General features: G+C 47.7%; 1 protein-coding gene and 1 pseudogene across 1 annotated transcript in view; both read right to left on the reverse strand.

The window, feature by feature from the left end:
- LOC115645277 (zinc finger protein 777-like) overlaps positions 1-94 on the reverse strand; it is a 40029-nt gene extending 39935 nt beyond the window's left edge. The window contains exon 1 of the mRNA XM_030549677.1: positions 2-94. Coding sequence (XP_030405537.1) covers positions 2-25 — 24 coding nt within the window. The 5' untranslated portion in view covers positions 26-94. The remainder of the gene's footprint in view (position 1) is intronic.
- Positions 95-8907: 8813 nt separating this feature from the next.
- Positions 8908-13009, reverse strand: LOC115645297 (annotated as a pseudogene).
- Positions 13010-15444: the final 2435 nt, after the last annotated feature.

A 15444-nucleotide genomic window follows, 5' to 3' on the forward strand; every position in this document is an offset into this window, starting at 1 on the left:
CCTGGGCAGCGGCCCGCTCGGCCATGGCCCCCCCGGGCCGGCGGGCGGGGCTTCTCCAGCGGGCCCGGCCCGGCCGAGCTCCGCTCCCGCTCCGGGCTGGGCAGAGTCCCGGCGCCGCCTCGCCACGGGCCGGCCCCGCTGCCGGGCGGAGCAGAGCGAGCGCAGCCGGCAGGGAGGGAGGGAGGGAGGGAGCCGCGGCCTGGCTGCGGGGCCGGGAGCGGCCCCTGGCGGCAGAAGCGCGGAACTGGCGTCGGCTGCCGCTTTGCTGCCCGGGCACTTTTGTTAGCGGTTGTCACACGTGTCAATACGGCTTCAAAACGGGGCCGGGCCGGGGCTAGGGGCCACCCGAGGGGCAAAGCCGCGAACTAATGGGCGGTTCCTTTAACTGGGCTCCGGTCACCCTCCGTGCAGGTAGAGAGAGTTTTAGCACCTGAGTGGCAGAAGAAAGGGGCCTCCCGCCCCTGTGACTGACTGTCAGCCTGAACCCCGCACAGGAGCTCTTTTCTCCTCCCACCCATGAGCCTTGGCCTCCAGCCCACATCCTCAGAGCCCGAAATCCATGGCGTTTGCCGCCTTTGAGGATCTGGGCCCTACTCGGGGGCTGGAACAATTTATATAGTGGGGGTGCGGAGAGCCATGGAACCAAACTGTAAACCCTGTGTATGATGGAAACCACTTCCAGCCAGGGGGTGCAGTAGCACCCCAATTTCCAGCACCTATGGCCCTACTCTTCCTTTTCCCCTTCTCGCCCACTCTCACTCCCCCTTTTTCCCCTACCACACCCATCCACTCTCCAGCCTTGGTTTCCCTTCACTCCAGCCCCAGCAACAGGCACCCTTGTGGGTAATTTGCTGGAGGCACCAGTGTAAGTGGACAGCTGCATTCCACATCCACCCAGGCTTCTGAGGGGCCTTCAGGTGTCACATCAACAGGTGAATACAACAAATGAGTGGATGGATGGGTCGGTGGAGAAAGCACAAGGTAACAGTGAGAAGTTTATCATTAGTGGAACTAGCAGCAGTTGCAACGTATCAGCCACTTAGCCATTGTCATGTATTTTGTAAGCAGCAGGGCATGAGTGAGTTTTAATTACTTTTTTCAGAAAACCCTTGCTGCACTCTAATAGATATCAGATCTGCTTGGCACTGTTTGATTGTTCAAACACTCCTTGCTCATGTCCTCTGCCGTTTGGACTGTGGGGTAGATGGTCATGTGTTTAACATCACCCACACTTAAATGTTTCTTTAGAGAAAAAAATGGCTAATCTCAATAGTGTGAAATGGCCCAGGTATATTTAGCATACTATTGCAGAAGAATAGTGCATGTACGGATGCACTGAAAATCCAATTGAAAGGCAGCACAGCATATACGCCCGTTCTGATTCAGATCAGAGTTCACATTTCAGCCATCCAGCAAGGGATTGGCAAATCTGAATTGAAATAAACTGGTTATACTTATTAGCCTGAAGCAGTATGGTGCTCCCTTGACATGCTTCTGTCCACAATGTTTCATGTTTATTACAAAACAGGCACAATTCCAATTTATACTTTCCATGTTTTGCATCAGGAAGAAACAAGAAAAAGTATATTCCAAAGCCCTAAATGTCTAGGTGAGATCTTTACTGTCCTTTAGAAGTAATACTTAGGGATAGCAGAAGTCACTTTAGACAAAGGTTATTAAAAAGCGACAAAGAGTCCTGTGGCACCTTTTAGACTAACAGACGTATTGGAGCATAAGCTTTCATGGGTGAATATTCACTTCGTTGGATGCATGTTATTAAATATACCAACCACTCATTCATTATGTTAAAACAGTTTAAGAGATAATCGCCATTGGCTCTGAATGGGCTGATGAGGTCCCATATACTTCCTTATTTTCTGTTAGGTCCAATGAAGTCTCTGCCCTCTGTGGAGCAAGATACAGGTTATCACCATAGTGGATTCTTAGCTTACTGAGCTATATTAACATTATGCTTACCCACAGATTGTCAAAAGGAGTGTATGACAAGAAAAAATAGTATTGTGGTAATTTACAGGTTATTTAAAAGTAAGTGTATAGTGCAAGTGAATGAATGTTTTCCACTGTTGCTCAAATAAGATGCACAATAGATCACAGTTCCAGGTCAGGTTCTTTCAGCTCTGCTCTTGTTGTAGGAACATGACAAGCCCTTTTAGAGGCAAGTGGATCCACTTTGGGATCTCACATGAATATTTCTAATAGCCGGTATTCAAAAAATAATATAGGATCCTCAGTGTTCATTTGATGTTCTCAGGATCTCAGTTTTATTGCTTAGAAGGTTGTGATATTTCACTATCCGGTGCATCATGCAAGAAGTATTTAGTTTTGCTGTTGAATGCTTTCAGTGTTTATTTTTTTGCAAAGTACAAACAGAGAGTGTTCTGGTTTCACCTTACGCACGTTTGGTTTACTTAAGCAAGCTCGTCAAACTTTGAATCCTGAATGGCTAATGCTGCTTGCATGTTGTCAGATAGTCTGTGGCTACCCTCTGACATTGCCACCAAAGAGTTCTGTTGTGTAGTGTCCTGAATTGGGCAGGAGTTTCCAGATGGCTGGTCCCTTTAGTTAGGAGTGCAACTTGCATAGCGGGAAAGTCCTTCACAGTTTCTAGATTTTATTCATAGATTGTAAAGTCAATTGCGATCATCTAGTCTGACCACCTATATTCCACTACAGGATTTCCCTGAATTAACTTCTGTTTCACATACAGCAGCTCTTTTAGAAAAACATCCAATTTTGATTTAAAAATTGCCAGTGATTTAAAATTCAACTACAACACTTGATAAATTGTTCCAATGGCTAATCTCCCTCACCGTTAAAAATTACTGCCTTATTTCTAGTCTGAATTTGTCTAGCTTCAGCTTCCAGCTACTGGATCTTGTTACACCTTTGGCTCCTAGAATCATAGAACCACAGGGTCAGAATGGACCGCAAGGGTCATCTAGTCTAACCCCAAGATGCAGGATTTGTTGTGTTTAAACCATCCAAGACAGATGACTACCCGGCCTCCTATTGAAAACCTCCATTGAAGAAGCTTCCACACCCTCTCCAGGCGTCTGTTCCTTTGTCCTACTGTTTTTACAGTGAGGCCGTTCTTCCTGAGATTTAATCTGTCTGCTCTGCTGTAGTTTTAACCCAATGCCTCTTGTCAGACCTCTGTGGCAAAAGAGAACTTTTCTCCATCTTTTTTATGGCAGCCTTCATATCTGAAGACCACTATCCTGTCTCCCCCTTAATCTCCTATTTTCCAAACTAAACATACCCAGTTCTTCCAGCCTTTGCTCATATGGCTTGTGTTCCATCCCTTTGATCATCTTTGTTGCTTGCCTCTGGATCCTTTCCAGTTTCAGTACATCCTTTTTATAAATGGTGACCAAGATTGGACACAGTACTCAAGCTGAGGCCTAACCTGTGTTGGGTAGAGTGGTACTATCACCACCTCCCATAACTTGCATGTTAGGCCTCTGTTAATGAAACCTAAAATTGCAGTTGCTTTTTTTGCAACAGGATTGCATTGCTGACTCATGCTGAGATTATAAACCACCAGAATACCCAGATCCTTCTCAGCAGTGCAGCTGCCAAGCCAGTTTCCCCCCATTCTGTACTTGTGCATTTGGTTTATGTAGTACTTTATATTTGTTTGTTGAATTTCATTTTGGTGTCTATAGACCAGTTCTCCAATTTATCAAGATCCCTCTGAATTTTAGCTCTATCCTCCAAAGTACTGGCAACCCTCCTAGGTTTGTGTCATCTGAGAACTGAAGAGCCCATGTTGTAGTTAAAGTACTGCACAGGATCTTTTCAGGGGCGATAAGGCAAAGCGCTACGTTTACTGGTAATATAGGTATCAATCAACACTGTATCATATGCATATCTCATATATTACACTCATGCACTCACATGCACACACTGTCTTCTTGTTGTTACCAACTAGTTGCTCCCCTTAACTGCACTGGCCAGATGAGTTAGATGGGGGAGGGGGGAATCGGGCTTCCGTCGATCCGGATTGATGCTCCCATGTTGACAAGATAAGACCTGGGATCCTCTGCAAGACATCTCACATCTATAGCAGCTTCCCTCTCACGCAAATTCGTATCAGATGCAAAATCTGTGTTTGTGTCAGTTGGTCATCTGTGGTGCTTCTGGCCGAGTGTTGTCTTCATGCTGCCATATTTATTTTCAAAGAGGGTGTTTTCAAAAGAAGGTGCTTGCTTCTAATTCCGAGGCCATCAATATGTCTGATTTTCTTTACAAGTTTTATTGGTTTTGGGTCTGGCTTCCATCCCCCTCCAACTGTTGCACCTGTCTAGAGGTGCCTGCCTTCCTTACTCATTCACTCAACAGGGCAATTGATTAAAAGGGGGGAGATCTTATTCTATAACATTATACCAAGGCTCAGTACAAAGTTTCTATATAACGATTTGATGCAGAGTTCCTATATCAAAGGCCTTGATACAAAGTTGTATGAAAACAGAGGTTATATATGGAAAGACTTAATACAAGGTTATATGAAGAGGCATAATACAAAGTCATATGAAAGTGATGCGAAGATGCTTAATGCAGAGATTTATCTACAGCAGGGGTAGGCAACCTACGGCACACGTGCTGAAGGCAGCACACACGTTGATTTTCAGTGGCACTCTCACTGCCCGGTCCAGGGGGCTCTGCATTTTAATGTAATTTTAAATGAAACTTCTTAAACATTTTTAAAACCTTATTTACTTTACAGACAACAATAGTTTAGTTTTATATTATAGACTTATAGAAAGAGACCTTCTAAAAATGCTAAAATGTATTACCGGCACGTGAAACCTTAAATCAGAGTGAATAAATGAAGACTTGGCACACCACTTTTGAAAGGTTGCCGACCTCTGGTCTACACCCATTATGAAACCACCACTAATTTAGAGACGCACACTGTAAAAACAGAGTTTTTTAAATTCCTAAATAACCCAGTTTCACTTGAGAGAGACCAGGTGAACCAACCTCTGTTGATGGAAGGGAGAAGCTTTCAAACTTCACAGCACTCTTTTTCAGGTCTGGAGAAGAAAACTAGGTTTCAGTTTTACTTCTCCTTTATTAAATTTGAGTGCTTAGGATCATAAAAACATCTCAGAAAGCCTCATAAGACATACTATAAGTCAGTGGCCAGGCTTTCCTGCTTACCACCCCAGCAGATATTTTTACGCACTTAGTTTTTATAAAGTCAACACACAGATTTCCTGGATTTGTGGGAGTTGTTTAAAGTGGGATGGAAAGAAACTTCCCATATCCAAGCACAGGTAATGTAATTTCATGATAAACCCCTCTAATGATTAGATAGTTGATGAGTTGTCCTAGGCTTTAAAGCAGATTGAAATAACACGGGTTGAATAGGATTTTTTCATCAGTTATTTCTTGAGCAGATATTGGTTCCCATCTTCCTTTCACTGCTACTTTCTTTGCATGTAGAACTGTAGCTGCCTTTTACTTTGTAGAGATGAATAATCCCACATCAAACGACTTCTCAGGTTTTAAAGTGGAGAGAGGAGTGAGAGTACTGGGAATCCAGCTCTCCACTCTATAAGTGCAAAATATTCCCCCCCCCATTTTCATATCAAGAAGTTTGGTCTTTAATTGCTGTAACAAGCCCCAAGGAGCCTACAGAGGATTGTGCCATGAAGAGAACCTTTTGGAAGGTCTTTAAGGGACCATTTACCAATAAAGTTTCTTGGCCTCAGCATTGTTCGGGTTTTTCTGGGCCACATCCTGAAAGGTGCCAAGGCTCAGAAACGAAATGAATCTGACGACAGTAGTGGATATTGAGCCTCTCTCAGGCGTTCCCCATCTACATTTAGACAGTCCCTTTGCTACATGGGGAAGTTGGCATTATGGACGAGGATAGTCCTTTCGAATTAAGTGTCTGTCACCATCAGTGCGTTTAAACAGCCTCCTGCTGTGTAAGTCGCCTGCTGTACTGTACCAACCTCAGTGACCATTCAAGTTTTAAAGGACAGGCTGTGCTGACCAGGGTCCACTTTTGCATGATTCCTTTGGTGCTTTACAAAAGTCACCTTTAGCCTGAACAGGGCCGGTGCAAGGATATTTTGCACTTTAGGCGAAACTTCCATCTTGCGCCCCCCCCCCAAAAAAATCACATACATTATTCACAATACACGGTCACAAAATTGTGCCCGAGACCTTTTTTTTATCTGCCATGAGGCTGCATCAACTGTAAACAAAAAAAAATGAAATTTTATTCCTATCAGTCCTTTTTCTTGTTCACTATTAAAAGTAAAGGATAGAGAATGCGTGTCACTTACTATAATTAACTATTTGAATTTCATCAACTGTTTGATGTAAATATTGATTAAAAGATCAAGATGACTTTCCCTTAAAATTAAGCAATGTTGACTGTAATCAGAAATACACCTTTTTTAGTCACGTATACATCCTTCCTTCATATCAAAATCTGACTGGGAGTGCTGCGGAACCCATTCTGCCTAACTAGCCATGCACCTCCAAATGATTAAAAACATCAAATGGTACAAACTCAATTTGAATGAAAAATTTCATTTTCTAACTAAATAAGTCACACACACTCAAATGGTTGCCAAGTGCTCTTTGTGGTGGTATGTTCATCTGCTCTAAATGCCTACTAATTTCCCTGTGAAAATAATCTTTGACTTTGATCCAATGAAAGCAGGATGGAAAAGCTCCCACCCCAGAAGACCTAAGACATGATGGCTGGATGACATAAACAGACACCTGTCCCTCACAGGCACTACCTCATAACATGCCAGTTGTGCTCAGGACAGAACATCACAGAGGAATATTATGCATTCAGTGGTCTCTACGCTGGCCAAGCAACAGCACGACAACTAACCTAACCAGTCCATCCAACTTTTTTGACTGCTTCTTGGGCGCTGGTGAGGGGTAATGGTGCCAGACTGAGCCCGGTGATGGGTGCAGTACAAGTCCACAAACTGAGGCAAGGTGCTGGGCCTAGAGTCCTGCTGAGACTGCTGTCCTGCACCAAGTGGAGCACAGCCTCCATAAGGAGAGAACTCAAACAAATATCATGCTCCTTCTGCATGATTCCCCCAAGCACTTCTTCAGGCAGCTGCTATGGGGGTCACTCACAGGCTTAGGCCTGCCTGTTGCAGGCAAAACACAGCAGCAGGGCTTAAAACTCAGACAGGGCTGCCCAGAGGATTCAGGGGGCCTTGGGCAAAGCAAAATCGGGGGCCCCTTCCATAAAACATTTGCAATACTACAGTAACATGTATTAGGAAATGTAAAAAATAACTAGTAAAATACATTCAAAAATTAACTTGTGATAATTTGAAAATACACTAAATACATTATTTAAAAACATTAAAAGCTGTAATGGTCTGTATACATTTGCAATTACATAATGGGCAGATGATGGGTGATTGTGATGGTTGGTACCAATGGGCTGTCGCTGCCTGGGGGTAGTGCTGTTGTTGCCCACGGCTGGGTGGGGAGCTGGGCTCTGGGTTCAGGGGTGCCCAGCTCACAGGGGCTGGGCTCAGGGATGTGGGGAGATGGGGTCAGGGTGGTGTCCAGATCAGAGGGGCTGGGCTCAAAGCTGGGGGTCAGGGCTGTGGGGGAGATGGGGTCAAGGGGGTGCCTGGGGGCACTGGGGCAGCTCAGCTCTGCAGGCTGCTGTTCTCTCGAGCCGCCCACATACAAGGGGAGCAGGAACAGGGACCAGCCAAGGACCAAGGGGGCAGGAGCACAGGCACCTGAGGCCGAGCTGTGGGGAAGCATTTGCTTACCTTGCCCAGCACATGAGCGTCAGGGTCTTCTTTCTTCCTCCACTCCACCAGACCACCGCTGAGGCTCTTTTCTTCTCCTGTCCCTCGCTGGGGCTGGTGTGGAGGCTGAGCCAGGGGGCAGCCCCCGCTTTCCTCCAGAAGCCCTTGTGTCGCGCTGTCGCACGGCTCCTACCACGTGCGCTAAGCAGAGCTGTGCAGCTCTGCCCAGCTGCCGCCGCACCCCCCATGAGAAAAATTGCATAGGCTGGAGCCCCTGCTCTGGGAGGGAGAGGGATTCTGATTTCTGAGCCTCTGTTAGCAGCCCAGGGATTCCTCTGGGTCAGCGCGCCGCCGGCAGCCTGAACCTCTGGGCAGTCACAGCAGAGCCCTGACCCAGGGGACTCCCTGGGCTGCCGGCTGCCACGGCGGCACCCTGACCAGGGGGACCCCCTGGACTGCCGGCTGCCGCGGCGGCGCCCTGACCCAGGGGGCCCCTGGCCTGCCGGCTGCCGCGGCGGCGCCCTGACCCAGGGGGCCCCTGGCCTGCCGGCTGCCGCGGCGGCGCCCTGACCCAGGGGGCCCCTGGCCTGCCGGCTGCTGCGGCGGTGTGTGCTGACCCAGGGTCAGGGCGCCTCCGCGGCAGCCGGCAGCCCGGGGTTTCCCTGGGCCAGGGATCCCCTGGGCTGCCGGCTGCGGTGGCAGCACGCTGACCCGGGGGACCCCTTGGGCTGCCAGCTGCCGTGGTGGCGCACTGACTCGGGGGACACCCTGGGCTGTGGGCTGCGGCGGCGGCACCCTGACCCGGGGGACCCCCTGGGCTGTGGGCTGCCGCGGCGGCGCCCTGACCCGGGGGACCCCCTGGGCTGTGGGCTGCCGCGGCGGCGCCCTGACCCGGGGGACCCCCTGGGCTGTGGGCTGCCGCGGCGGCGCCCTGACCCGGGGGACACCCTGGGCTGCCGGCTGCCGCCGGCAGCTCAGACTCCCTCTCTGTCCCAGCAGCAGCGACCGGTCAACCATTTAAAAAAAAATTGGGGGGTGCTTTTTGGCGCCCCCAAATCTCAGCGCGCTAGGCAACCGCCTAGTTCGCCTAAATGGTTGCACCGGTCCTGAGCCTGAAGTGTTCACCACAGTTAGTGCAGGTGTAGGGCTGCTCTCCTGTGTGGATGAGCTGGTGGCTTAGCAGACACTCCTTCTGAACGTAGCTCTTGCTGCATTCCACACATTTATAAGGCTTCTCTCTAGTATGGACCTTTTGCTCTCTAATAAGGCCTGACTGGCAGCTGAAGCTCTCTCCACATTCCACACACGTATAAGGCTTCTCTCCTGTATGGACAGTCTGACGTCGGATAAGGCCCAACTGGCAGCGGACGCTCTTCTCACAGTCACTACACTTGTAGGAGCAGCAAAGAATCCTGTGGCACCTTATAGACTAACAGACGTTTTGGAGCATGAGCTTTCGTGGGTGAATACCCACTTCCTCAGATGCATGTAGTGGAAATATCCAGGGGCAGGTATATATATGCAAGCAAGCTAGAGATAACGAGGTCAGTTCAATCAGGGAGGATGAGGCCCTGTTCTAGCAGTTGAGGTGTGAAAACCAAGTGAGGAGAAACTGGTTCTGTAATTGGCAAGCCATTCACAGTCTTTCTTCAATCCTGAGCTGATGGTGTCAAATTTGCAGATGAACTGAAGCTCAGCAGTTTCTCTTTGAAGTCTGGTCCTGAAGTTTTTTTGCTGCAGGATGGCCACCTTAAGGTCTGCTATAGTGTGGCCAGGGAGGTTGAAGTGTTCTCCTACAGGTTTTTGTATATTGCCATTCCTAATGTCTGATTTGTGTCCATTTATCCTTTTCCGTAGAGACTGTCCAGTTTGGCCGATGTACATAGCAGAGGGGCATTGCTGGCATATGATGGCGTATATTACATTGGTGGATGTGCAGGTGAATGAACCAGTGATGGTGTGGCTGATCTGGTTAGGTCTTGTGATGGTGTCGCTGGTGTAGATATGTGGGCAGAGTTGGCATCGAGGTTTGTTGCATGGATTGGTTCCTGAGCTAGAGTTATTATGGTGTGGTGTGCAGTTACTGGTGAGAATATGTTTCAGGTTGGCAGGTTGTCTGTGGGCGAGGACTGGCCTGCCACCCAAGGCCTGTGAAAGTGTGGGATCATTGTCCAGGATGGGTTGTAGATCCTTGATGATGCGTTGGAGGGGTTTTAGCTGGGGGCTGTATGTGATGGCCAGTGGAGTCCTGTTGGTTTCTCTCTTGGGTTTGTCTTGCAGTAGGAGGCTTCTGGGTACACGTCTGGCTCTGTTGATCTGTTTCCTTATTTCCTCATGCGGGTATTGTAGTTTTGAGAATGCTTGGTGGAGATTTTGTAGGTGTTGGTCTCTGTCTGAGGGGTTAGAGCAGATGCGGTTGTACCTCAGTGCTTGGCTGTAGACAATGGATCGTGTGATGTGCCCGGGATGGAAGCTGGAGGCATGAAGGTAGGCATAGCGGTCGGTGGGTTTTCGATATAGGGTGGTGTTAATGTGACCATCACTTATTTGCACCGTGGTGTCAAGAAAGTGGACCTCCCGTGTAGATTGGTCCAGGCGGAGGCTGATGGTGGGGTGGAAGCTGTTGAAATCATGGTGGAATTTTTCCAGAGTCTCCTTCCCATGGGTCCAGATGATGAAGATGTCATCAATGTAGCGTAGATAGAGAAGGGGTGTGAGTGGACGAGAGCTGAGGAAGCGTTGTTCCAGGTCGGCCATGAAGATATTGGCATATTGTGGGGCCATGCGGGTGCCCATAGCAGTGCCACTGATCTGGAGATATATATTGTCATCAAATTTGAAATAGTTGTGTGTAAGTATAAAGGCACAGAGCTCAGCAGCCAGTTGTGCTGTGGCATCATCAGGGATGGTGTTCTTGACAGCTTGTATTCCATCTGTGTGTGGGATGTTTGTGTAGAGAGCCTCTACATCCATGGTGGCTAGGATGGTGTTTTCTGGGAGGTCACCAATGCATTGTAGTTTCCTCAGGAAATCAGTGGTGTCGCGGAGATAGCTGGGAGTGCTGGTGGCATAGGGTCTGAGTAGAGAGTCCATATATCCAGACAGTCCTTCAGTGAGAGTGCCAATGCCCGAGATGATGGGGCGTCCAGGATTTCCGGGTTTGTGGATCTTGGGTAGTAGATAGAATAACCCTGGTCGGGGCTCTAGGGGTATGTTGATTTCTTCTGGTGTTAGTGTAGGGAGTGTCCTGAGTAGATGCTGTAGTTTCTTAGTGTATTCCTCAGTGGGATCTGAGGGAAGTGGCCTGTAGAATTTGGTATTGGAGAGTTGTCTGGCTGCCTCCTTTTGATAGTCAGACCTGTTCATGATGACAACGGCACCTCCTTTATCAGCCTCTTTGATGATAATGTCAGGGTGGTTTCTGAGGCTGTGGATGGCATTGCGTTCTGCACGACTTAGGTTGTGAGGCAAGCGATGTTGTTGTTCCACGATTTCTGCCTGTGCACGCCGGCGGAAGCATTCAATGTATAGGTCCGGACTGTCATTTCGACCCTCAGGAGGAGTCCATGTGGAGTTCTTCTTCTTGTGCTCTTGGTGGGAGGGCACCCGTGTATCAGTGCACTGTTCAGTGTTGTCCTGGAAGTATTCTTTGAGTCGGAGACAGCGAAAGTAGGCTTCCAGATCGCCACAGAACTGTATCATGTTGGTGGGGGTGGCAGGGCAGAAAGAGAGTCCCCGAGATAGGACAGACTTTTCTTCTGGGCTGAGTGTGTAGTTGGATAGATTGACGATATTGCTGGGTGGGTTAGGGGTACCACTGTTGTGGCCCCATGTGGCAGGTAGGAGTTTAGACAGCTTACAGTCCTTTTTCCTTTGAAGAGAGGTGAAGTGAGTAATGTAGATCTCCTGTCTTATTCTAGTGAAGTCCGTTTGTATAGAAGTTTGGTTATTAATGAGAGTCTCCAGGTTGGAGAGCTCTTTTTTGATGTTTTCCTGTTTGCTGTATAGGATGCTGATCAGGTGGTTCCTCAGTTTTTTAGATAGAGTATGACATAATCTCTCACTGTGGTCCGTGTAGTATGTAGATAGCAGTGGATTTTTTACCTTTAGTCCATTTGGTATGATGTCCATCCGTTTGCATTTGGAAAGGAAGATGATGTCTGTCTGTATTTGTGCAAGTACACTTGTAGGGTTGCTCTTGTGCGTGACTATGCTAGCGCAGGTAAGTCTCCCTCAGTCTGAAGCTCTTCCTGCATTCAATGCATTTGTAGGGCTTCTCTCCCGTGTGGATACGGTAGTGACTGGTCAATTTGGATTTGGTGATGAAGCTCTTCTCACAAATGGTACAGGCATAGGGTCTCTCTCCTGTGTGGACTCGCTGATGGGATATCAGGACAAACTTCGGCCGAAAGTTCTTCCCACACACAGTACAATGGAAGGGTCTCTCTCCTGTATGGACTCACTGGTGACGTAGGTGGTGTTTCTTTTGGATGTAGCTTTTGTCACACAAGGCGCACTGATAAGGCTTCTCTTTGCCATGACTTATCTGGTGATTTATAAAACTCATCTTCAGCCAGAAACTTTTCCCACACTCTTTACAAGCATAGGGTCTGTCTCCGGTGTGGACTGTGTAGTGGTTGGTCAGCTTGGATTTCTCATTGAAGCTTTTCTTGTATTCCGTACATTTATACAGCCACTCCCCCATGTGGATTCTGTGATGCTTGATGAGAATAGGCTGGTGGCTGAATCATTTCCCACACACAGGGCACTGATACGGCCTCTCTCCCGAGTGGATTCTGTAGTGACTAGTCAGTCGTGCTTGATCAGGAAAGCTTTTGTCACATTCAGTGCAAGGATATACTTTCTCAACAGTGTGACATTTCGGGTGAGATTTATCAACAGTCTTGTAAGTGAAGCTCTTCGATTTCTGTCTTGTGCAGGGCTGGGGTTTTGGCGGGAGTTCACCAGAACCTGCCTCACACGGAGTAGACTTCCCAGGTCTGATCTCTGCAGTGTTCTCCTGTTGTCTTTCTGAGCTGCCCTGCCTCTCTGAGGGCATTCCAACCTCAGGACTCCGGAAAAACTTCTCTGCAGATCTTCCCAATAACTTCTTATTTATTTAAATTTATTTTATTTATTTTTTTAAATTTTATTTCCTTGGTCAGCTCCATGCTCACAGAACCTTCACCATGATGCTAATCCGCAGATCTGACAGAAGCCCCTTCACCTGATAGAATAAAGGATTATTATTATTTGCATACATTAGCATCTAGAGCAGGGGTAGGCAACCTATGGCAGGTGTGCTGAAGGTGGCACACGAGCTGATTTTCAGCGGCACTCACACTGCCCAGGTCCCAGCCACCACTCTGGGGGAGCTCTGCATTTTAATTTAATTTAAATGAAGTTTCTTAAACATTTAAAAAACTTTATTTACTTTACATACAACAATAGTTTAGTTATATATTATAAACTTATAGAAAGAGACCTTCTAAAAACATTAAAATGTATGACTGGCACATGAAACCTTAACTTAGAGTGAATAAATGAAGACTCGGCACACCACTTCTCCCTTGATCTAGAGGCTGCTCTTTGCACTGGATGAAGCACCAAGTACGAAAGTCCCTGCCACCCTAGAATCCAGACAAGGATTTAAATAAAATGCTTGATTTTTAAAGAAAGTCTCTTCACCTGAAAATGCGGGGGGAGGAGAGAATATATCAGATGATGAGAGAGCTACACTGCCCAAAATCAGCCAGGCATGGTAGGAAGCCAGGACTGAGGTCGGAGATGAAGATGTGTCAAGTTCTGGTTACAAAACAGAACTACATGAGAAAGAGGCAGAACTTTTAAGAGCTCCTCAGAGTTTTGTTGGCATTTTCAACATTTTACTTATTCATTGCATCCAAGCTGTTTTAATTATTCACCAGCACTGCGATCTGGAAGGCTCTCTTTTGGTTCTGAAGCCGGCTGATCCCCAATACGTGGCTCTTCCTGTTGCTTAGTTCGTGGTGAAATGTGTGTGGAAACGGAAGATTCTGTTCAGAGGAAAGAGAATCACAGTATATTTTTTTAGTGTTCACAGAACCTTTTTTAAAAAAGATATGAGACCCAATTTCAAACCTCGGCCAATTCTTTGCCAAAACAGACAGTTCTTCTGAATGTATAAAAATATGCCTGCAGTCATTTAAGGCACATTGACATAGGGATAGAAAACCTGCAGCTGGCCTGGGTCAGCTGATAGGGGCTCAGGCTCTGCAGCTCCAAAATCATAGAATATCAGGGTTGGAAGGAAGCTCAGGAGGTCATCTAGTCCACTCATCCCAAATCACCCCAGCCAGGGCTTTGTCAAGCCTGACCTTAAAAACCTCTAAGGATGGAGGTTCCACCACCTCCCTAGGTAACCCATTCCAGTGCTTCACCACCCTCCTAGTGAAAAAGTGTTTCCTAATATCCAACCTAAACCTCCTCGACTGCAACTTGAGGCCATCGCTCCTTGTTCTGTCATCTGCTACCGCTGAGAACAGTCTAGATCCATCCTCTTCAGAACCCCCCTTTCAGGTAATTGAAAGCAGCTATCAAATCCCCCCTCATTCTTCTCTTCTGCAGACTAAACAATCCCAGTTCCCTCAGTCTCTCCTCATAAGTCATGTGCTCCAGCCCCCTAATCATTTTTGTTGCCCTCTGCTGGACTCTTTCCAATTTGTCCACATCCTTCTTGTAGTGTGGGGCCCCAAACCGGACACAGTACTCCAGATGAGGCCTCACCAATGTCAAATAGAGGGGAAATGATCACATCCCTCAATCTGCTGGCAATGCCCCTACTTACGCAGCCCAAAATGCCATTAGCCTTCTTGGCAACAAGGGCACACTGTTGATTCATGTCCAGCTTCTCATCCACTGTAACCCCTAGGTCCTTTTCTGCAGAACTGTTGCTTAGCCAGTTGGTCCCTAGTCTGTAACAGTGAATGGGATTCTTCCGTCCTAAGTGCAGGACTCTGCACTTGTCCTTGTTGAACCTCATCAGGTTTCTTTTGGCTCAGTCCTCTGATTTGTGTAGGTCCCTCTGTATCCTATCCCTACCCTCCAGCGTATGTACCACTCCTCCCAGTTTAGTGTCATCTGCAAACTTGCTGAGGGTGCAGTCCATGCCATCCTCCAGATCATTAATGAAGATATTGAACAAAACCGGCACCTGGACTGACCCTTGGGGCACTCCACTTGATACCAGCTGCAACTAGACATGGAGCCGTTGATCACTACCCGTTGAGCTCAACAATCTAGACAGCTGTATAGATTCTCAGGCTCAGGCTGGAGCCTGCGGTCTGGGATCCTGTGAGGATGGAGGGTCCTAGAGCTCAGGCTGCAGCCCCAGCCTGAACTCTACACAGTGATTTTTAGCCCCAGAGCCTGAGCCCTGCAAGACCGAGTCAATTGAATTGAGCCAGCCATGGCCATGCTGTGGGAATTTTTATCCCTCTGCAGACATACCATCACAGGCTCCCCAGAGCAGCACCGCTGAGCTCCCAGATGAGAGCCACAATTAACAGGCCCCCAACACTTCCCATTTTAACTTTGCCTTTGAAAAAAACCCAAAACACTGAATTCCACCTTGTGTTGATGAGATTCTAGGATGGGGCGGGCAAACTGTTTTGCCTGAGGGACACAT

Source organism: Gopherus evgoodei, chromosome 2 (assembly GCF_007399415.2).
Source record: "Gopherus evgoodei ecotype Sinaloan lineage chromosome 2, rGopEvg1_v1.p, whole genome shotgun sequence".
Lineage (NCBI taxonomy): Eukaryota > Metazoa > Chordata > Testudines > Testudinidae > Gopherus > Gopherus evgoodei.